The sequence below is a fragment of the Pavona decussata genome, unplaced genomic scaffold, assembly GCF_977016875.1.
Source record: "Pavona decussata unplaced genomic scaffold, jaPavDecu1.1 SCAFFOLD_11, whole genome shotgun sequence".
NCBI classification, from domain to species: Eukaryota; Metazoa; Cnidaria; class Anthozoa; order Scleractinia; family Agariciidae; genus Pavona; species Pavona decussata.
The window spans coordinates 1,905,836-1,930,000 of NW_028145434.1; the positions used below are offsets into that span (position 1 = coordinate 1,905,836).

The following is a 24,165-nucleotide window of genomic DNA, read 5'->3' on the forward strand; positions in this document are numbered from 1 at the left end:
TAAGAATCAGGCTAGGCTATTGACTACACCAATAAAACTCAAATTTCGTGAAAAGTTACCGTCTTACTTCACTGAATTTATTTCAAATTGGTTTTTTGTATGTATGGTAGCTTATGGTTGGGATGGCAATAGGTTAATTTGCAACGTTAACTTGCCTCTCGTATGAAACTCTACTATGAAGAACGTATTAAGAAGCCATATTATTAAGAATGCGCCACTCGATCTTGGACTCAAAAAAATTCCTTAATACCACAAAAACTATTGTCCTTACTATTAAAGTGCAGTTTGAATGATCCAAAAACTTATTTTTTCCCGATACGCAGATTTTAGTTGTGAAAACAAAATGTGCTAATTTGACGCAGTTGCAAATGGTTTTGCCAAATACCGCTTACAACTAATTCGCGCCACCAAAACGTTAAAATTTTGACTTATTTGATAGTTTTTTTCCACTTTTTTGTCGCTTCTGTATCATTTGAGACTTTTTCTGATCGAAATCGAGCTGAATTATAAATAGTTCATAAGACTTGACGAATTATTGAATTCTATTGATGTCAGAGTTCTCAAATGTGGCACCTTAGTCCGGCCTAAACATTGTTCTATACATAAACTAAAAAACTATGTTTTATAACTATTAAATAAAATTTTCGGCACACTGCAAAGTAAACTTTGCATTTTTGCTAATAAACTTAATTTTGTTGTCTTGCGTGACACACCACCCTGGTTTGTCGAGAAGTTGTTTTGTTGAGTTCTCTGTCGCCTCTTTCATCAATATCACTCTCAAGTTTAACAGAAGCTACAATATTTCCCTTGTTCTTGCTAGTTGAATGTCAATTTTTTAATTCATTGTCCTAGAAAGAAGTTCTGAGGCGACAAGGCTCTCCACTTACCTTGATCTATGAATCCAATAAATTACTCGTTCGTCGTTCTTTCGAGGCTTTGGGCAATTGAGTTTATAAAGTAGGAACTGTGCAAACCGTGACGTCGTAGATTTACTATAAGAGCATACTGCGAAGACTTGAGATGACGGGCAATACGGATTCTTAGCTATTAATTGAAATTGATGGGTATTTGCCAGACTACCTTTTGGCATTGTCGCGTACGCCTTTACGCTTTTTATTGGACAACCTTGTCGATCAGCTATAAACACCAATGAGACCAGGTGAGCTTTCGCCCGAAAACATGATACCTTCACACCTGAAAAGATCACCCTTGCTATGGTTACATAATAAATCGTGCTTTTGCAATAATTTGGTATTACATGGCCGATTGGAGATACGAAATTTCTCTTCTCGTCTTGAAAAATATTTGATATTTTTCAACACTCGAAGACAAATTTCGTATCTCCGCGTTGCCATGTAATATCCTTTACAAGTTCATTGGATTATTTCACACCGTGAGCGGGGCTTCGTCCTTGATCCTAAATTTTCGCCGTTTACATCGGCCCGTGACCGCACTTAGGCGGCATTTTCAAAATCTTGCATTTCTTTTAAAATAAAATACCTTGGAACATTAAAATATGATTTTTTGAAAAAAACATGTACTCCAAAGGTATCTTAAGACGAAATACCAGAAATTTGACCTAATGGTTGGTGAAGTGCGGTTCTCGATTCTTAGAGGTAGCCGCTTCAAATCGATTTGTTTCTCCTGCCCCTAGTCGGCTTGTTCTTTCTCCGGCCTTTGGTCACAAAAAGTGACTGTGTATTTTGTTGTCTTCAACATTTCCTTTTGTTTTTCTCGTTAAACACAGTTGACGATGCAACTTCTCGCCAAACAAACGCGGGAGGAAGCGCAGCTTTTTGAATGTGCCATTCGCATTGGTTTTCCTGTGGTGCTGCGTACGGATAGTCGGACAGAAGAAAGTGACGTCATAACCTCACCAAAATTTCTGGTATTGGTGGGTTACTAAATTTTCTTACCCATGCAGATAAGTGCGCGCGCCTTCAACAAGCGGAGCTCCGCTATTAAAATGAGCGTAAACGTTTCCGTGTATCAACTACGTTGATAAAATTTATCGTGTTTTGACGATAGAAATTCACATTGATTTTATGACCAATTATAATGGAAATAAAGGGAAAGAGTTGATCATTAGAGGACATAGAAAAAAATCTGAACTCCAGATGGGATTCGAACGCACGACCCTGTGTTCCCGATCGGTTGAAAAAAAAAGGACACATTGGCCGTTGCATAAAATTAGCACATATTAGTCGCTTACTGACAATAACAATTGAAATCTGCGGGTCGGTGAAAAACAAACTTCTGGATCATTGTATTTCCATTTTAATAGTAAGGATAGATAGCAGTTTTTGTGGTAGAAAAATCCAGCAAATTTGTTTTTGAGTTCTTAGTGACATGGTCTTTTGAAGGTTGCTTTATGTGTTAGAATTCAGTGGAAATATTTCCTTTGGTGTTATCAGAGCATATTTTTTCCTTTTGAGGATGGGTATTTCCCGTAAATTTTCAAATCGTTTTGTCCAAACACCATCAACATCCCCAAGATCCTTTTGTTTCCTCTGAACGAACCGATAGTAAATAAACACTGCTCATCGCAAAGTAACAAGGGACGATTGTTTGGGAACGTAACATTAAACAAAGGTTCTCACTCATGTAATTCTTCAATGAGCTTTTACCTTCTTAAATAAACCAAGAATTATGACGAATTTAAATTTTTACTTTTATTAGGAGCAAGTGCATGTGCTCAGCTGAATCAGTTTGAGGAAGCCATCACGTGGTGTGAAAAGGGATTAGCAGTATCCTTCACTACAGATGTTTTAATGGAAAAGATTTGTCATGTTCACACTTTACGATAGTCTTTCTTTCTTGCTTTTGTGTACGTACCTTCTTCCTCAAGTCTCATTAGAAAATATAAATTATTTACTCTTCATGATAATTCACTCCAATTTCGTTGCTGAAGTTAAATTTCCCATGAATAACATAAAAATACAACGTGAAAGAATCATAAAAGAAAAACAGGCAAAAAAGTTTGAAGAATTTGTAAGCTTTTGTTACTTTTCCAACATGCGTGTTATAAATCTTGACTAATGTAAGATTGACAAGAATAACCAGAAATTGGTGGAACTAAAGAGGCAGTCCGTCAATGAATACAAAAAGCTACGAGATACAAACGGAGGGGAAGATGCAGGTGAATATAATGTCTTATAAGCTATTATGGAAACACAGGACATTAGCCGAATTCATATAAAAGACGGAAAATGAGACGGGAAACTCATCACAAGACGGAAAACTCGTCAAATGTGAATCCGGTGTGTGACGAGTTTCCTGTCTCAATTTATCCGTCTAACTTTCCCGGCCAAACCGACGAAAAAGTTGGACGAGAAATTCGTCAGTGACGAAAATCCGTCCTAAATCCCTATTAGCCGTGAAAATCGCGACGAGATTCCACATGGCTAATTTTCATATGGATTCTACTTCATAAACTGTATTCTGCTGTTGCGAACTAAATAACAGCAGAATACAGTTTATGAAGTAGAATTCATATGAAAATTAGCCATGTGGAATTTTTCGTGTTGAGCCAATGACGTCACTTCCTGTAATTTGAGCCTTAACTTCCGGAACAAGGCCAAGTAATGGCGGCCGTGAAATCTCGAATAAAAAGCTAAAAAAAAAACATACTTCCAATCGCCGTAAAGGATTGAAATTTGGTAACATTAGTAAGAAGGTCATATTCTACACAAAAATGCAAAAGGATGGATAATGAAATTTTCGTCCCAGGGGCACTTTAAGATGTCAGGAAAATTGTGAATTTTTCTAAAGACGCGCGTACCAAACTAGAAAGAGTTACTAAAATTCAGATTCCATGTGCAGTTTCTCTTAGCTTTCTTCTTCTTCTTCTTCTTCTTCTTCTTCTTCTTCTTCTTCTTCTTCTTCTTCTTCTTCTTCTTCTTCTTCTTCTTCTTCTTCTTTCAAACGGACAAACTTCCTAAATCAAAACGAATTTCAAAAGAGAGGCACGGTATAATTTGAAATTTTGCGCGCTAGAATTTTGGTGCTAAAATTTCGTTGTTGGTAACTTGAATTTCAATGGCTTGACTTTACATCTATTTATTAGAATATCAAAGCAAACCTTTGGGTAAATCTGAAATGTTCGAGTGCAATCGAGTTTATGACCGATTTGACGTTGATGGATCGACATGACTATCACGCGACCAAAGAATGAACACTAGGAGGCATGAAATGGGAACATTTTTGCCAAACACAAATCAACAAAACTCAAAATTTACAAATAGGCATCCCAAAAGGCCAAAACCATAAACAGAAATGTTTTACACGAATATTTCCCCCAAGACATTCGTTTTTATAAGTATTTCTGTCACCTAATTTAACACTTAAAAAAAAGTGTTTTTTGGACAATTATTGTGGCTAATGACAGAAGCTTTAGTATTATATTGTTTTAAAAATGTACTTTTACCGTCCCAATTGTTATCTATAAGAAATGGGAATGGGGAGAGACGCTGGGAGGGAGAATTATCAGTGCATTTCACTTTTGAATATAGTGACTTCCCTTTCTCCATGTCTTTCTCCATCTCACGTCAGCGAGCGAGCGGCATATTGAACAAAATATGCTGACAGGAATTTAAGCTACTCTGATAACAATGTTTGTTTACTGCTAGGCTTACGCCTTAAACAATGTCTACTTATATATATTTGATTTGATACCCGTTTAAAGTACCGGGGTTTTTATAAGGTAAAGGAATAACGTGTAAAAGAATAACACATGAACGCAAAAAGACACCAGGGAAGTGCTATCAGTTTATTTTTATATCAGCTAAATTACTTTGGACCACAAATCTATCATCGACGAAGGCAGTGCGATTCTCACCAGTGTCCTTAGTCTTAAAGATTTTTTGAGGTCAACGTACAAATTGAACAATGAGCTCTATTTAGACAATAATTAAATGTTGCAGCCTTTTGCGGATGGCAGCGTCGTTGAGTAGTTAGGGCGCCGGACTTGAAATCCGGAGGTACCGGGTTCAAGACCCACTCTAACTGCTAGCTGGAGTTGTTTCTTGGTTACCCCGAGTACAACTCCTCGGTCGCACATGTAAATAGCCAGCTGGTCTACCTCCTGCCAGTTAGGATTTTTAACCATGTTCTTTTCAATTTAAATTATTTCTTTATGAAGTTAAGTGCTCGCCACCCCACTAGCACCTGTGCTATAAGCATTGCCGAAGGTTAAGGTTACCCGGTACCTTCAGAGGTGTCTTCAGAGGCTTCTCGCGTCCAAGGGATGTAGCGCGTCCAGTTTAAACTGTAGATACCTGAACCCTTATATCAAATTAAAGCTTATAGAGCTGGCTATCCAACTAAACCAAGAATTTTGAAATAAAATGAATTGCCGAATTCTTAGCGCTGTTTTCTCGAATAAATTTTTTTCACTTGGAGGAGCCACTTCAAAGAGCTAAAACTCAAAAGGAATTTGTTCGTTTGCCTTCAAATTTGGACAGCAGCTAGTTTAACATATGAACAACAAAAACGTGTCTGCGAATTTTTTATTTCGAAATATTTTTTCTCCAAGAGCGATTTTTGTACGATAACTCCACATTTTTTAAAACCTTTTTCGAAAATGTTCTGTAACTTTTCACTGGAATTGAATATGCCAAAACGCAGACACGCTTTTTTAGCGCTTTGGGTCCGGAAGCTGAGGAGCAAATTAAATTAGCGAAAAACAAAATTCGCTTTGACTTGTAGCTTTCGAAAGGTGATTCGGACGCTCGCATTTAGAGGTCGTGAAAAATTCGACAATTCATTTTATTTCAAAATTCTTGGGTAGTTTGATAGCCAGCTCTATAAGCTTTAATTTGATATAGGGGTTTGGGTATCTACAGTTTAAACCGGACGCGCTACACTGCTTGGACCCGAGACACCTCTGAAGGTCCCGGGTAACCTTAATAAAGGTTATTTACTTTATCTTTCTATAAAAAGCATTTCATCTTGCTCTTCGATCTATCTGAATAACCAAGAACTTTACGAAAGGAACTGATGAACGTTTGCCGTCCATTTGCAGACTCATAACACAAACAACAGAGGTATATTGTAAACCCCAAAACGCTGGGTTCCTTTTTTTGAAAACTAACAAGTGAATGCCAAATTTTAGAATAAGGAACAAGAACAACTCAAACTTTGTCAAAGGTATCTTATTCTTTAGTAAACGGTGGATTTTGTCTAAATGTTTCTAGTTCTGCAGGAACTCGAGATGATACACTGTTTTTCGCGTATCATTTGGTTTTCGTAAACAAAAACGCTATAATCCAAATCACCGGGGGTGGCCAGTGGACCATTATTTGACCCGAGGGAATGGCTAAGGGAAAGATCCTATAAATATACGTAAGTCACTTTTTTTGATCCTAGGAATAGCACAAATAAGCAGTTAAGAGAGGCCCAGTTTAACGTAGCTTATGGAATACCCAAACGTCTTTTAAAAAATAAAACTAGCTAAAAATATTATTAGACCAAGAAACGTTGTTTCCACCAAATTTCTGGTGATCAGAGTGTAGTTTTTTATTCCGATGATGATCTTGGTCTTCGGTTCTTCGAGGGGGAAGCAAGGATAGCCACTGATGACAGCCAAGGCAAGCCACCTGGGACAACGCGGAGACACAAAAATGCATTTCGAACTTGTTTCTGTTCAGGGAATCTCTCGTTACCTCCATCTTTATTCGCTCAGCTTATGATCCTCTACCATCTCGGACAAAACTCACACAGTGTGTTGTCATTGATTCTAACATCTCCGAAGGTGTGGCAGAACACGTACTCCTGCAACCACCGTTAGATTCTGGCCATGGTACAAGACCTGGTTAAGGTTCAGTCTAAGGTGTTTGAAGAAAAACCAAATTAGCGAAAAACAACAGCCATCCTGTTCATCCAGGAACGTAAGGCCTCCCTCCCAGACTGACCAAGGAAGCAAGCAAGTACCTCGGCTTACATCGCTCCGACCAATGAGTGAACTAAATTGGTTTATTGGTGTAAATGTACTGAGCGGGTATTGCTGATTTTCTCCGCGTGGAAGAAAAATGTGGAGGAAGAATCTCACGAACGGAAAACGACCAGATGGAAGAAGACAGAGGCTGGTCATGTCACACTGATTCGGATGGAATGTCAGGGCTTCTTCATTTGGCCAATCAAGTAGCACTCTGTCTGTGCTCTCAAAACTCAGCATAGCTTTGAAGTCACTCACTGAAGTGTGCAATTGGTAATACTACTATGATTTCGTCAAAGGCCAGGTTACTGTATTATAAGGGAAACGGAAAAGGGGGGGGAGTGTTTATACTATATGGGAGCCCACAAAAGGGTCGCACAGGCAACAGTGATTTTGATGATGCAAGAAATATTTGGAATTTTTTCGGACAAAAAATGTTCTCTAAATTTTATTTATCGTCTTTCCGGCCTATATATCCGTTTATAATTTCTTTCTATTACAGTGTACCTAATTCAAGTGAAATTGGCCAACTATATCTTTGTAAAGCCTTCCAGTTACTATAAAAACTGCCAAAGTCGCATACAACGAAACCCTGTGGAGTCTAATTCTGGAGAATCGCCAAAATGTGATCACTCGCCCGCGCTTGCGCATGCTTACAACACGAGACAACAAAAAGCCAAGCCACCTGCACGCGTGTACGGTAAGAATATTGTGAATATAAATTCTGATTGCCTGCCTTTTAACTGTGCTGACCCTCAACACGGAGCAGTTCAATGTTCAATTGAAAAGTGATTTCAACTACTCTCCACACCCCTCTTATGAGCAAGGGGATCTTTGTGGACTGAAGAATCTGACGACGAAGATGGAACGGACATGCCAGTGGATCAGGCCTACAGTGAAATCATCCAAGGGCAAAAAGCTGAAGGTTTTGTGGACGCAGCTGATCACCCAGCACAGGGAGTTTATTCTAAGGGCCTTCGTTGCACAACAATTTGTGGGACCTGCTTTTAAGATCCCGTAACATCCCATAGCAGTTGTGGAAGAGCTCTCTGACAAGCGCGTGATGCCCTACAGCTTAATTCCCTGCAAGGAGAAAACTCAGAGATTAACACATTGCGATTTAATAGAGCCTCGTTTGACCTTGCACCATCTACCTTTCGCCGGAGTGGTGTAAACGATTACCTCTTGTACAAGTAGGAAGAACGCAAACCTCACGAAGTAGCTGAACTATGTAAACGTCTCTACCTGAATGATTAGATAAGTCGTGTGGGACATTGATAAAGAAAAGAGACCTGAAACGACAAGCTGTCGACATTTTTGAGGGCGCAACCTTCACACTAGAGATGGCAGTCATATGTGCTTGTGCTTTAAGGCATCCCTCGTCCACCAGTGGATAAGGAGAGTGCTTATGCAAAGCAGCAACTTAGGGCAAACCACATAGCTTGATCAAGTCTCCTTGTACTGGGAGCGAGCAAGGAACTTTATGAAATTATTATCCCCTTTTCCGATTGAGGTGCAGACCAGCTGAGAGGGCTGTGTCCTTCAAAAAGTTGTAGGTATCTTCTACCCGTTTGTAAGCCTGGTGGGAAAGTGTGTGTAACGTACTTTCTGTTTTAAAAGTTGGTTTATTTCATACATACTGAGATTTACAGATAGAATTGATCTGTTGAAAACCCGGTTCGGAAATTCTCGCAGCCAATGGCAACTGCGAAACGACTTTCTCACACGTGGGAAATCCGTTTCGTCCAATCAGCTAGCGGCTGTCAAAACGCATCAACATTTTCAATAAATGAATGAACTTGGTAGCTTTGGCGTATCTTTGTCGATTGCGCTAGCTTTTCTACGGCTCTAAATTTCTCGCTTGCCGGGATTTCGGCTTTTTCGCAGGACATTCCTAGACGAGTTTAAAACATTCTGATAAACAACTACTAATGGCTGACTGTTCTGGCACTGGTGGCTAAATGTTCTGACAGTAGGTTCAAACCTTTGGATAAACCCATCCGGCGGAGAATATATTACCGACAAAGAAAACAAAAACACTCAAGCAAAAACGAAGCGGGATGTGAAGCTACTTACTGCATTTCTGCTGGGGAAAAACGAACAGAAGAGATCAACCGCTACGTTACTGAATTCATTGTTGGTGTGAAAAGAAAAAATGGCCAAGGCAATGAACCATCAAGCTTTCGAGGGTTGTTTTCAAGAGTTCAACCGGTATTTAAAGGAACGCAAGTACTCAGCGAGTATAATATTATCGAAGACATTACGTTTTATCTAGCAAGAGAATGCCTTTACGAAAAGAATTTACTCGGAATCTCAAATGCCGAAGCTTTGCCAAACACAGTGTGGCTTTTCAATTCGGTACATTTGGCTTTAGAGGCTGTGAAGAACATCGGCAGATGACTTGGGACGACGTGCAACTTCACATGGAAGCTGACGGAACTAAATACTTAGAGTATTCTGAACGGCAAACGAAAACTAGAACGGGAGCTGAACCTCGTAATGTCAGGAGCTGTTAAGCCGAAGTCTTTCGCACCATCAAATGGTCCACCCGAAAGAGATCCAGTTGCCGTTTACAAGATTTATTCCGAAAAGCGACCTGACGCGATGAATAAACCTGGTGCGCCATACTATCTCGAAGTAAATTCCACAAAAAGTCCTTCGTCAAAAAACAAAACAAAAAAACTGTGGTTTAAATCAAGTGCAAATGGGTCAGAACAAATTGAACAGTTTGATGAAAGCCATGGCGGAAAAAGGAGGCCTTTTTAGTAAACGTCTGACAATCACAGGCGCGAAAACGTGATATTTTCGTGTACTTTTATTATAACAATAAAACACTTGTGAGCTATGTGTGCATGTTTACCAAACCTGTTCAGCACGGAAAAATCTCAGTATGTATAAAATAAACAAATTACAGCATGGAAAGTGCTTTGCACGGTGTTTACGCACTCGTTGTTTTGTATCAGAAATCTCACTCGCTCGCTGCGTTCACTCGTTCGATTTCTGATACGTCAACAGCTCGTGCGTAAACACCGTACGCGCGCACTTTCCATGAAGTAATCTATATTTGGGACACAGAACTGACAGGCAATATGAAACTCAAGAGCCAAAAATGGGGTTAGAGTTTACCCAGAGAGATCGCTGTTACACGTAGCATTGCTGATCGCATGGGATCGATCACAGCCAGTCCATTTGGATACATAATTACAGGCCATACAGCACCATGGTTCTAGTTTGTAGCAGTGGCGTAGGTCAGTACTAACAATTTGTGGAGAGTTGGCTGCAGAAGATTGCTGCTGAGTCTGAGCTTACATGGAGGCATGTCCCCACCCAAGATAACCCAGCCGCTCTAGTGAGCAGGAGAGAAGATAATGACTGAACAGTAGTTTGGTGACGCTGGCCACCAGAACAAGTTATCCAAATGTCTATAACAAGTACAGTGAAAGTTTAAGCTACCTAGGAGCTACAGTTGTGACTGCCAGGCTTTTTGGTGGTCTTGAATACCCTTGTAGCAGAGGTTTTTTTCTGGTAAGTTTTTTAGCATGTACGAAGTCGTTCGCGTCTAGCCGACTACGCGAAATAATAGAGACACGAACGACTTCGTACATGCTAAATGACTTGCATTATCACGCATTTTAGTGAACTTTTCAGCATCTCCCTGGGCTCTTGTCTGTTACAGTAATTAAAGGTGCCAAGCCACTGTTTGCAGTTCAAAGGAGGGGTTTTCGATTAAAAAGTTCTTCAACTCGAGGCCCTTTGGGTGATTCAAACTTATTTACTTAAGAGCCGCTCTCCATAAATATCGACTATCGTCGTTTGGACGAGAAAAAATGAAATCCGTCAAACTTTGTCAGAAGAATGGTCTATATAAATGATTCACAGAAATATTACTTTCAGCTCAGTTCGATTCGTATTTTAGCTGTAGTACGACCATCTTGGTTTTGTCGCTCTGAGAGGGCTTTCGGCGGCCATTTTAGGGCACACTTTTAACAATTTGCCTTACAAAGAAAACGTTACAAATCCGAACAAAAACTCATTATTCGAGACAAGCAAATGTTTTTGGTTAGGTTGAGAAGCTTTCTTGGGAATTTGATCAAGACCTGATTTTTTTACAAAATTTTAATTTCTTCCCTTTTTCACTACTCTTCAAGTGCCAAAAAAATGGCTGAGTTTAAAGCAAAGTATCGCTAAACATACATTAGTTGGCATTCAAAAACTGCATCCCAGTTAAATAGAAATGTCTCATCTGTAAGAATATGCAATAAAATTTTTGGGCAGTTAAAAGGACAAAATTGTAGAAGAAGTTTTCACTGTACTTTTGTCAGCAAACGCCGCCTTCGTAATTACCATACACCGTATTCACAAATGGCGGACACGCGCGGAAAAGACTGGCACTACGCATCAAAACGAGGCGTTTTAGGATAAACGAAAAAAAATTTCCGGCAAATGCAAGCTTCTAGAGGGTCGATAAGTGCTGAGTTTCTAAAAATTGAGTTTTTCTGATCACTCAGTCCGAACGAGTTCAAGTTCTAGTGTTTATATGCAAACTAGACACTCACGGGAAAAAACTGAGTTAGATTGTTTGTTTCAAACCTTCGAGTGTAATGTCTACAGAAAATATGAAAAGTTGTTGGAAAGATCTTCACTCTAGCAGGAGCCACAAAGGTTTATTCAATGTATTTTTTGGAAAGGGAATTAAAACGGGTTTCGAAGGAAAGAAAATGAATCTACAAACGGACGCAGTTCCAAAGAGGGTTGCGCGGTGATTACTACTCGGAAGTTCCGATCACAAAAGCTACAAAAACCGACTCCTACAATTGTGAACAGTTCTAATGCCTAAAAAGTTAAAACAAAAGGAGGTGGAGGGAGGCTACTGAAAGAAAAGTTTAACTAAGGAAACAATATGTGAGCCAAGACTGAAATATTTCGGTACATTTTAGGCGCTTTTCCCCCGAATAAAAAAGATATCGTGCATCGCAAGATTGGCCAAGATTCATACAAGTCGTTGAAAATGTGGCAGTTACCAAAGTCAAGAGGAACTACTGGAAGTAAGGTATCAATTTTAAGAAAACGATCCTGCAAGGAAATTCAGGAATGTCACTCTCAAATGCGTTATATTGTAAATATAACTGCATTACAAAGAATGGCAAGTATGCAAATCTTTAATGATTTCAACCAAGATGCCGGTTAAAAAGCCACAATGCTGTGTTCTCTAGTCCCTGGCCTGTTTCACGGAATACAGTTTTCTCATTCAGGCAAGAAATGTTCCTTCTGAGCTTGTTCCATTATTAAACAGTTGGATTTTGATGACTTGATTGATTTAACAAATTATGAATTTTGAGGGGACTGCATTCTCTGCTTGTTGTTTACAGTGCGGCTACAATATAAATGAATCGAAACAGACAAGTCTTGGTTCACCTGTTGCTTCTTTTTAAATTATTCATCCAGCCGTTTCTCTCCACATCCTTCACATCTTTTCGTTGTCGTCTTCGTCTTTTTTTTCTTGGTATTATAGCGGTTTAGACAAATGGTTCAGTGTAGTCTCTCTTGCGCTCGGAACGTCCGATACGAAGTTGATCAAGCAACTCTTGTTAGAAATGCATCCTTTTGTATGTTCATTTTGTTTCTTTCAAGACCTATGTTACCTTCGGATTCCGAAAGACATACCAAACAAACTTCTGTAGTATCTCTATCCATCTGCGCTCGAAAGTTGAATCTTTCGGAAACAAAAACTCCAACCGATTTGTTTCCGTGATCGTCTATTTTGCATTTGGGATTGCTACAAGAAACGAATCAAGAAACACTAGACCTCTATCGTTCGAAATAAAACCAGCGATCTGAAAAACTTGCTGTTTAAGAGCTTATCAGCTAAATATTCTCTCTGTGAGCTTGTACTCGCAGGCAAATTATTTTTTGTTTATCCTAAAACGCCTCGTTTTGATGCCTAGTGCCAGTTTTTTCCCGCGCATCCGCCATTTGTGAATACGGTGTATAACAACATGAAAAAAACGATTTGCTATGAAAATAATGATAAATTCCACTTATTTCGAGAAGTAAAACGCTTATCTACAGCATCAGTTGATCGATCAGTCTTCTGTTTAGTTCATTCATGTCACAAGTATCCCAAGCCCGTTGACAGCTATCTTTTGTAATATTAGGTAACAGTTAAAAGTTATATTGACCGGAAAGTAAAACTGAAATATGAGAGTTTCCATGGGAATACATGTTGATTAACGGATTACAGCAAATAAAATGCGGATAAAATTTTAATAAACACTTGCCTGTTTGTGTTTTGGAACGTTTTATAGCGTTTAACACAACAAATAATTGGAGCCAGGAAAACTGCAAAATCTGAACATCGTTGGAAATGCTATCAAATGTTACGAAAGGCAACCGACAGACAAATAGGGCACAACAGCTAATAGTAAGTGTTATTTATTGATTTACCCACAACGGAACCCGGTTAATACGGACACCAAGGGGACCTGCCAACGTGTCCATATTGCATGGGCTCTCAGAAAAAAACGCCACGGACACATGTTTTAAATCCATACAAAGGCTTAAACAGATATTTCTACGGGAACTAAACGTTGTTTAATTTCTTAACTGTTCATGCAAGTGTAAACAGTTCAAACTACAGAAACTTTACGCTCATTTATTACATGTTTTATTATAGCCATATGTTATTGTTCCTGAAACATGACGACAGAATCAATTTCGTATCGGCATCAGCCTCCGAGGCTGATGCAAAGCAATAGAACAACAAAGAGGAAGAAGGGAATGCTGCAAAGAATGACTACAGAAAGAAACCAAGAAAGTAAAACTTTCAATTGGTGCAGGCATAACAGACAGAAAACGACGATACACGCAATTTTGTTAATGTCTTTTAGTGGTAAAATCATATTAACCCGTAGAAATCTGTCTTTATCATCCCTGATGATACCGTTGATCGGCGAAAGCTTGGATTTTTAATACTGTTTTATCCGAACAGTAGCTTTAGGTCCTCAATCAAAATGCTGCTGAAGGACAACATACAAAGATTACCGAAAATAGATAGTGCGCATTATATGGCCATGACATGATTATCGACATGATCATTTCCTTTCTCTGCCAAACGTTGACATGACTAAATATGGTCTCAAATCATGGAGACATTTTGCCCCAAAGATATGGGACGAGCTAACAAATGATATTAGAATTAAAGCCGGCTCTAAGGAAGTGAAGAACAAAATCCGATCGCTTAAGTTTGACTGTAATTGGAATTTTGTTTTCATCCGATTCTTAGTTCTTAGCTTTTACAGTGTTTTTACCATGAATTGTTGTTCATTATGTCCTTTCTAATTTTTAGCATAAAATTTTGGCCGTGGATTACCTGTAAACTATCTGATTAAGCTAAGCGTAAATCCCACGTCAAATTAAGTATCGTTATCGTTATATAGCCACGTGCAACTAGCGTCCGTAATGCGGGGTTAACGATGAATGTCACTCGGGACACAGGAAAATGTCCGTTGTCTGTATTAGCCGTATTAAGCGGGTAAATTTTAGAGAAAATATATGGGCTTTTTGTCGGGACAAATGATCAACTGATACTGTAAATTAGCGTTTTACTTGCCCCCACCCCTCTCCCCCCAACCAAAGAAGTACGATACAGGGGCTTATCATAATCAAAATTATTCCGGGAAAGCAGTTTTCTATTTGGTCCCCGAAATGCACGGAATAGCTTTTGGTAGTAAATCTTAAATGGCCTTTTTTTTAATTTAGGAGCTGTTCCATTTTCATTTCCTCCCCACTCCCACCCTTACCCGTCTATATGTGCGCGCGTTTCTGTAACGCAATCTCATTGTTTCGTCATGGCGAAAGGTCAACAGAACTTAAACGATTTCTTGACGAGAATCTCCAGTTCAAAGCAGGATTTTGATGGTTGCTAAAAGAATTTTTGGTCATTAAGGATAACAAAGCTATAAATATTTGACTCCTTGCGGCGGCTTATGAGGCGAAAGACAATTTTTTCGGCTGATGGTTGTCCTGCATGACGGACAGCCCAGTTAAACGGTTGCCCTGTATCACAGTGATTTCGCACAACAAATCATCAAAATTGCGGCTGTGACCTACTGAAACTATAACTTGATATATTTTTAAATATCCAGTTCTTGATATTTCACGAGGTAAGTGGAATTTATCATTATTTTCGTATTAAATCGATATTTTCATGTTGTTATGGTAATTGCAAAGGCTGCGTTTGTCGACGAAAGTACAGTGAAAACTTCTAAATTTTTGTCCTTTTAACTGCCCAAAAATTTTATTGCATATTCTTACAGATGAGACATTTCTCTTTAACTGGGATGCAATTTTTGGATGCCAACTAATGTATCTTTAGCGATGCTTTGCTTTAAACTCAGCCATTTTTATGGCACTCGAAGAGCAGTGAAAAAGGGAAGAAATTAAAATTTTGTAAAAAATCAGGTGTCGATCAAACTCCCAAGAAAGCTTCTCAACCTAACCAAAAACATTTGCTTGTCTCGAATAATGAGTTTTTGTTCGGATTTGTAACGTTTTCTTTGTAAGGCAAATTGTTAAAAGTGTGCCCTAAAATGGCCGCCGAAAGCCCTCTCAGAGCGACAAAACCAAGATGGTCGTACTACAGCTAAAATACGAATCGAACTGAGCTGAAAGTTATATTTATGTGAATCATTTATATAGACCATTCTTCTGACAAAGTTTCATTTTTTCTCGTCCAAAGGACGGTAGTCGATATTTATGGAGGGCGGCTCTTAACCAATTTTCATTAAAATCTGAGAAAGTGGCATATAAAAGCAAACGGTTGCAACAAAAAGGAAAAGCTCCCAAATATAGCCTATTCTTGTAAATCGTTTTTAGACACAAAGGAAACCTTAGTTTTCTAATTACGTTTCACCTAATTTACCCAATTAAGTTTTCACTTAATAAAAAAAAAATCACTTAAGAAACCAAGTTATCTTCAAATGCGTTTCAAATTTGATACACGAGCATGCCAAATTTTCAAGAAAAGAAGACGTGATTGGGAAAACTATCTAAAGCCTGTATGACTTCTAAAAATATGAGCGAGGCTGACCTATCGACTTATACAGCCACAGGATCATGTAGCCCTTAAAAGTATTAAATAGGTCCTTGTTCTTTTTCGTAAATTGAACTTTCCAGGAAAGTAACTGAGAGAGAAATACCTTCCTGGTAAGTTTCTAGACACGATAAAATCTGAATTTTCCTAACTTTTATAAAGGTATTTTAAAGTATAGACCACACCGTCATCTTCCAAGTTTTCATTTCCTGTAGATTAAGGGTATATAGACCCTGTGAAAAGGCTTTAAAACGTGTTCGTAAAATAAGTATTCTCCTGGATTTACATTTCTACAGATTTTGCAACATTATTACAAAAAACCATGACGAAACCTGCTTCAGTAGGCGATAGCAACTTCCAAAAGGGCATAGAGTACCATGAAAAGCATCTGAAAAAAGCTAACGAAGTAGGCGATAGATCCGGAGAAGGTATTGCCTATGGCAACCTTGGCAACGCTTATTGGAGCCTGGGAAACTTCAAAAAGGCCATAGAGTACCATGAAAAGCATCTGAAAATAGCAAAAGAAGTAGGCAATAGATCCGGAGAAGGTATGGCCCATGAAAACCTTGGCAACGCTTATCTAAGGCTGGGCACCTTCCAAAAGGCCATAGAGTGCTATGAAAAGAATCTGAAAATAGCAAAAGAAGTAGGCAATAGATCCGGAGAAGGTAGGGCCTATGACAACCTTGGCATCGCCTATAGAAATCTGGGCAACTTCCAACAGGCCATAGAGTACCATGAAAAGCATCTGAAAATAGCAAAAGAAGTAGGCGATAGATCCGGAGAAGGTATGGCCTATGGAAACCTTGGCAACGCTTGTCAGAGCCTGTGCAACTTTCAAAAGGCCATAGAGTGCTATGAAAAGACTCTGAAAATAGCAAAAGAAGTAGGCGATAGATCCGGAGAAGGTAGGGCCTATGGCAACCTTGGCATCGCCTATAGAAATCTGAGCAACTTCCAACAGGCCATAGAGTACCATGAAAAGCATCTGAAAAAAGCAAAAGAAGTAGGCGATAGATCCGGAGAAGGTATGGCCTATGGAAACCTTGGCATCGCCTATAGAAATCTGGGCAACTTCCAACAGGCCATAGAGTACCATGAAAAGCATCTGAAAATAGCAAAAGAAGTAGGCGATAGATCCGGAGAAGGTATGGCCTATGGAAACCTTGGCAACGCTTGTCAGAGCCTGTGCAACTTTCAAAAGGCCATAGAGTGCTATGAAAAGACTCTGAAAATAGCAAAAGAAGTAGGCGATAGATCCGGAGAAGGTAGGGCCTATGGCAACCTTGGCATCGCCTATAGAAATCTGAGCAACTTCCAACAGGCCATAGAGTACCATGAAAAGCATCTGAAAAAAGCAAAAGAAGTAGGCGATAGATCCGGAGAAGGTATGGCCTATGGAAACCTTGGCATCGCCTATAGAAATCTGGGCAACTTCCAACAGGCCATAGAGTACCATGAAAAGCATCTGAAAATAGCAAAAGAAGTAGGCGATAGATCCGGAGAAGGTATGGCCTATGAAAACCTTGGCAACGCTTGTCAGAGCCTGGGCAACTTTCAAAAGGCCATAGAGTACCATGAAAAGACTTTGAAAATAGTACAAGAAGTAGGCGATAGATACGGAGAAGGTATGGCCTATGGTAACCTTGGGAACGCTTTTGACAGCCTGGGCAACTTCCAAAAGGCCATAGAGTACCATGAAAAGCACCTAAAGATAGCAAAAGAAGTAGGCGATAGATCCGGAGAAGGTAATGCAAATGGCAACCTTGGCAACGCTTATCAAAGCATGGGCAACTTCCAAAAGGCCATAGAGTACCATGAAAAGCATCTGAAAATAGCAAAAGAAGTAGGCGATAGATCCGGAGAAGGTAGGGCCTATGGCAGCCTTGGCATCGCCTATAGCAATCTGGGCAACTTCCAACAGGCTATAGAATACCATGAAAAGCATCTAAAAATAGCAAAAGAAGTAGGCGATAGGTCCAGTGAAGGTAACGCCTATGGCAACTTTGGACAAGCTTGTTACAGCCTGGGCAACTTTCAAAAGGCCATGGAGTACTATGAAAAGCATCTGAAAATAGCAAAACAAGTAGGCAATAGATCCGGAGAAGGTATGGCCTATGGAAACCTTGGCAACGCTTATCAAAGGCTGGGCAACTTCCAAAAGGCCATAGAGTACCATGAAAAGCATTTGAAAATAGCAAAAGAAGTAGGCGATAGATCCGGAGAAGGTATGGCCTATTGCAACCTTGCAAACGCATATCAGGGCCTAGGCAACTTCCAAAAGGCTATAGAGTACCATGAAAAGGATCTGGAAATAGCAAAAGAAGTAGGCGATAGATCCGGAGAAGGTACGGCCTATGGCAACCTTGGCATTGCTTATTCAATCCTGGGCAACTTCCAAAAGGCCATAGAGTACCATGAAAAGCATCTGAAAATAGCAAAAGAAGTAGGCGATAGATCCAGAGAAGGTAGGGCCTATGGCAACCTTGGCATCGCCTATAGAAATCTGGGCAACTTCGAACAGGCCATAGAATGCTATAAAAAGCATCTGAAAAGAGCTAAAGAAGTAGACGATAGATCCGGAGAAGGTACGGCCTATGGAAACCTTGGCATCGCCTATAGAAATCTGGGCAACTTCCAACAGGCCATAGAGTACCTTGAAAAGCATCTGAAAATAGCAAAAGAAGTAGGCGATAGGTCCGGAGAAGGTATGGCCTATGGCAACCTTGGCAACGCTTATGAAAGCCTGGGCATCTTCCAAAAGGCCATAGAATGCCATGAAAAGCATCTGAAAATAGCAAAAGAAGTAGGCGATAAATTCGGAGAAGGTGGGGCCTATGGCAACCTTGGCAACGTTTGCCATGTCCTGGAAAAGTTTCAGGAAGCTTTCGAATGTTATCAAGCTAGTGTTAATATACTTGATATTGTCAGAGCTTCCATTTCTCGTGAAGATGCCTTAAAAATAAGTTTTCGAGACCTTTCTTGTGGTGCTTATAGTGGTCTTTGGCAAAGCCTATTGAAGCTGGGAAGAATGGAGGAGTCCCTGTGTGCCGCTGAGCGAGGTCGAGCACAGACTTTAGCTGACGTCTTAAAAAGACATTATGGTTTGACAGAGTTCCCACCAGCTTCACTTGAACCTAAAGAGACAATTTCTTACATCTCAAACAAGTTATCTACGAAAACGGTTTTCTTGGGGCACAGGCGCAACAAAATCGCTTTCTGGGTTATCAGCAAGGGAAGCAAGGTTGAGTTTCGAGAAAAGGAATTGAAACAAGGAACAGTGCATGAAGATGCAGTGACTGCCTTGATGAATACTACTTTGGAGGGAATTGGAGTTCGTGTCCGCGTAAAATGTGAGAATCGTTCATTGGATGAGCGAAATAATGGTGATGTTCATGACAATGATGAAGAGGATGAGGATAAACAAGGAGTCCCACCACAATGCACCATCGATGCGTTACAACCATTACATGATGCAATTCTTGGCCCCATTGTTGACTTGTGTCAAGGTAACGAATTGATTGTTGTCCCCGATGGTCCCCTTTGCCTGGCTCCATTCTCGGCACTCAGCACCTCTATCCGCATCCGCACTGTACCTTCGTTGACCAGTTTGAGACTAATCACCGAGTGCCCTGAGGACTGCAAAAGTGAGCAGAAGGCACTGCTTGTCGGAGATCCATATCTGGGAGATGTCAAAAAACGAAAGTTCAACGAACTGCCCTATGCCAAAGACGAAGTAGAGATGATAGGGAAAATTTTAAAGATTCCACCACTAACAGGAACAGAGGCAACAAAAGACGAGGTGTTAAAACGAATTGCTTCAGCTGCCTTGGTTCATATTGCAGCTCATGGAGGAGAGAAAACGGGAGAAATTGCTCTGGCGCCAAGTCCTGGATGGGAAGAACATTACAAGGGAAGTTCAAGATCCGAAGCAAGGCAGAAGGGTCCTAAAGAAGAGGACTTCATCTTGAAGATGTCAGATGTCCAAGCTATTAAGCTGCAAGCAAAGCTGGTTGTGCTTAGTTGCTGTCATAGTGGCAGAGGAGAGATCAAGTCTGAGGGAGTCGTCGGAATTGCTCGGGCTTTCCTGGCCGCTGGGGCTCGTTCTGTTCTTGCTTCACTTTGGGCAATTTCAGACCAGGCAACTTTGGAGTTCATGAAGAAATTCTACGAACATCTTGGAGATGGTAAGAGTGCCAGTGTAGCTCTTCACCAGGCTATGAAGTATCTACGAGAATCAGAGCAGTTCTGTGCTGTGAGGCACTGGGCTCCTTTTGTACTAATTGGTGACGACATCCACTTGAATTTGGACACAAAGAAGGAAAGCGCTGAAATCATGGTTTAAAAATGTAAGTTTTCTCTTTTCTAAATGTTGTGGTTGTTGGAGGGTTGTCCAATACTGTCAAATAGATTCCAGTCGTATCCCCATGCTTTCCATCGGAAAACCGAAAGTCTATTGGTGAAAAGTCTTTCCAAGAGTAGGTGATCCATTGGACACGAATAGATTCCACTGGAAAAGTATATTCTCTATTCGTTAGTGACTTAGAATAATTTGCACTCATGTTGTATGTGGGGGTTGAAAGTCGTTCCGATGGAGTCCATCGGATCCATTGGACACGAATAGATTCCACTGGAAAACTATATTTTCTATTCGTGAGAGACTTAGAAAAATTCCCACTCATGTTTGTACGAGGGGGTTGAAAGAAGTTCCGATGGAGTCCATCGGATCCATTGGACACGAATAGATTCCAGTGGAAAAGCATGTTTTCTATTCGTGATTTGCACTTATGTTGTACGAGGGGGTTGAAAGTCGTTCCGAAGGAGTCCATCGGATCCATCGGACACGAATAGACTCCACTGGAAAAGCATATTTTCTATTCGTGAGATACTTAGAATACTTTCCACGCGTGCTGGACGAGGGGGTTGAAAGTCGTTCCGATGGAGTCCATCGGATCCATCGGACACGAATAGATTCCACTGGAAAAGCATATTTTCTGTTCGTGATTTCATTCATGTTGTACGCGGGGGTTGAAAGTCGTTCCGATGGAGTCTATCGGATCCATCGGATTCGAATAGATTCCACTGGAAAAGCATATTTTCTATTCGTGATTTCATTCATGTTGTACGTGGGGGTTGAAAGTCGTTCCGATGGAGTCCATGGGATCCATCGGACACGAATAGATTCCACTGGAAAAGCATATTTTCTATTCGTGATTTGCACTCATGTTGTACGTGGGGGTTGAAAGTCGTTCCGATGGAGTCCATCGGATCCATCGGATTCGAATAGATTCCACTGGAAAAGCATATTTTCTATTCGTGAGAGACTTAGAATAATTTCCACATTTCCACTTATGTGTACGGGGGGGTTGAAAGTCGTTCCGATGGAGTCCATGGGATCCATCGGACACGAATAGATTCCACTGGAAAAGCATATTTTCTATTCGTGATTTGCACTCATGTTGTACGAGGGGGTTGAAAGTCGTTCCGATGGAGTCCATCGGATCCATCGGATTCGAATAGATTCCATCGGAAAAGCATATTTTCTATTCGTAAGAGACTTAAAAATAATTTGCACTCGTGTTGTCCGAGGGGGTTGAAAGTCGTTCCGATTAAGTCCATCGGCTCCATTGGACACGAATAGATGCTACTGGAAAAGTAAATATCTTCATTCGTGAGAGACTGAGACACGAATAGATTCTTAGTATCAGAGGTGGTAATGAGCTCGCCGCGAGGCCGCTCGGACGATGCATGGTATGTTGTCTCTTGTTTTCAGCTAAGTGAGGCAAACGAGAGTCTGTTGCAATGAAGAGTGGCGTAAGAGGTCGTGAAGATGGGGTATATGTAAAATTGTGGCATCACTTGATGCGGCCAGTGTAGATTGATCACACGCTGGTCCTCGGCGCGGCGTAGTTCATGTCGTAAAGCATACGCACATTTTAGATCATGGATAACGGGTATCGGTTGGGAATGATGGTGTCATTCGTCTTCAGTAGGATTTTGGTTTCTAGTGACTTATTATATTCTGGTATTCGTTACAACGCTAAAGTGAGCCTTGCACAGATTAACCGAGTGTACTGCAGATGGACTTCTGTTCAGGAGTCACACGGAAGTAGCCAGCACGATTTGGAATGAGAAGATCTTCGCTAACAAAACTTCGACCGCTAGCGCCGATGGTTTTCAGTAGAGGTTTGACATCTCTTGTACACGCTGCTAATGGTATAATAGTATTTCCTATACCGACTTGGTCACAAGGAGAGTCCTGAGAATGAAAAGAACAGCTCACTAAAATACTCATGTTTTCAAAAGCATTCGACTACTTTGTTTACGTGCTGTTCAGTGAAAACACTGGCTCAAATTACATGACGTGACAAAACGACAACAGGAATTGTAATTATTCGCTCAGTCGGTAAAAAAAAATGGCGGGAAAATGTATTCTGATTTTCCCGATTTAGGCCGACTGAAATGCCCAATTGTGCGAAAGAATTTGGAGTTTCCAATCTAACTTTTGCTAAACATTAAACATGGATGGCTAAACTGTGCAAACACCGCTTTTCGTTAAAATTCTATCCACGCAGATGCTAGACAATGTTTTTTGAAAAGAGCTTAAAATTTTCGAATCCTCCAAAAGCCACACCAGACGAACATTTGCACATTAACCAAAGACATAAAATATATCCTAAATCATTCATCTTGTACATGTGTTTTTATTGAATGTCAAACATTTTATATAAATCGTAAGAACGCTAAAAAGCGGTAAGACGTAGGTGAAATAACTTACGCAAGTTACCCTAAATCTGAAGTTATTTTCTTATGCAAATTAGCCAGAAACAAGGGGGGTGGTCAAAATCGCATGAAAATAAGTCAGTTCTTTTTAAAAGGGAATATTTTTTAATCTTATCCGAAAGGTAATCTGTGCTAGGAATTTTAAAGGAATCGGCCGACCTTGAAAATATCTCCTATGGCATTTATGACAAAAAGTAGACTAGAGAAACCAGCGTAATTTTCCAAATACCCTGGCATGTTTAGTGCTGTCAGTGCTTGTCTATCGCTACCTGACCCCGTTCTTTTTGATACGCTGTTGTTATGGTGACTAACAAAGAATCGAAACTGGTAAATAAAAAAGGGACACCCATCGAAACCCTCTGTGTTAACAACCGCCCTTGAATTTGTAACCTTACCGATCATCGGCAAACCAGTCATGAACTTTAAATAGGACTTATTTGACATGTGTAGCATGATAATTCGACTCAGCTTATGTGGAGCGTAACTGCCAGTCTCAACTTCGAGCTCGGGGGACACAGGGCTTTAAATTCATGCACGTAGCGTGCTTGTATGGTTTCATGAATTGAGAACGAGTGAAGTCATACCGACGTGCTCGTTTCGATTCATCACTTTAAGAAAGACTTATGTTACGTATGTGTTGCGTTCTAGTCTCCAATTAGGGCTTAAAACACAAGTTATGTTACATGTAAAGCGTGCTTATACCGACTCAGAGCTTTAAGAACGAGTTATATGTTACATGCATGTGTAGCGCCGCTGCTCGTCTCGACTTAGGGCTTTAAGAACGAGTGATGTTATGTGTATAGTGTGCTTGTATCGGCCCATGGTCTTAAGAACGAGTTACGTTACATGTAAAGCGTGCATGTATCGACTCACGGCTTTAAGAACGAGTTATGTTACATGTGTAGCGTGCTTGTATCGACTCACGGCTTTAAAAACGAGTTATGTTACATGTGTAGCGTGCTTGTATCGACTCTATGTGTATAGTGTGCTTGTATCGGCCCATGGTCTTAAGAACGAGTTACGTTACATGTAAAGCGTGCATGTATCGACTCACGGCTTTAAGAACGAGTTATGTTACATGTGTAGCGTGCTTGTATCGACTCACGGCTTTAAAAACGAGTTATGTTACATGTGTAGCGTGCTTGTATCGACTCACGGCTTTAAGAACGAGTTATGTTACACGGTAGCGTGCTTGTATCGACTCACGGCTTTAAGAACGAGTTATGTTACATGTGTAGCGTGCTAGTTTTGGCTCATGGCACGACTAGACTTCCGGAGATTCCATCGGAATCGATTATTTCCAATGGATCCGATGGACTCCATCGGAATCGATGTATTTCCAATGGTTCCGATGGAC

At 40.3% G+C, this 24,165-nt stretch overlaps 2 protein-coding genes across 8 annotated transcripts in view; both read left to right on the forward strand.

The window, feature by feature from the left end:
• The window catches only part of LOC146488159 (uncharacterized), a 538,028-nt gene that overhangs the window by 48,956 nt on the left and 464,907 nt on the right, over window positions 1-24,165 (forward strand). For 5 of the 7 annotated variants that reach the window (XM_085121821.1, XM_085121804.1, XM_085121856.1 and 2 more), the window contains 2 exons: window positions 2,680-2,747; window positions 3,046-3,139. The exons of the other annotated variants lie outside the window; for them this stretch is intronic. In XM_085121821.1, the coding sequence (XP_084977947.1) occupies window positions 2,680-2,747; window positions 3,046-3,139 (162 nt within the window). The remainder of the gene's footprint in view (window positions 1-2,679; window positions 2,748-3,045; window positions 3,140-24,165) is intronic. 7 annotated transcript variants of the gene reach the window in all.
• On the forward strand, window positions 15,434-16,710 carry LOC146488161 (uncharacterized; the record flags this gene model as incomplete). The annotated part of the gene is made up of 1 exon (XM_085120265.1): window positions 15,434-16,710. A coding segment is annotated over exon 1 (363 nt), but the record flags the coding sequence as incomplete, so codon positions are not given.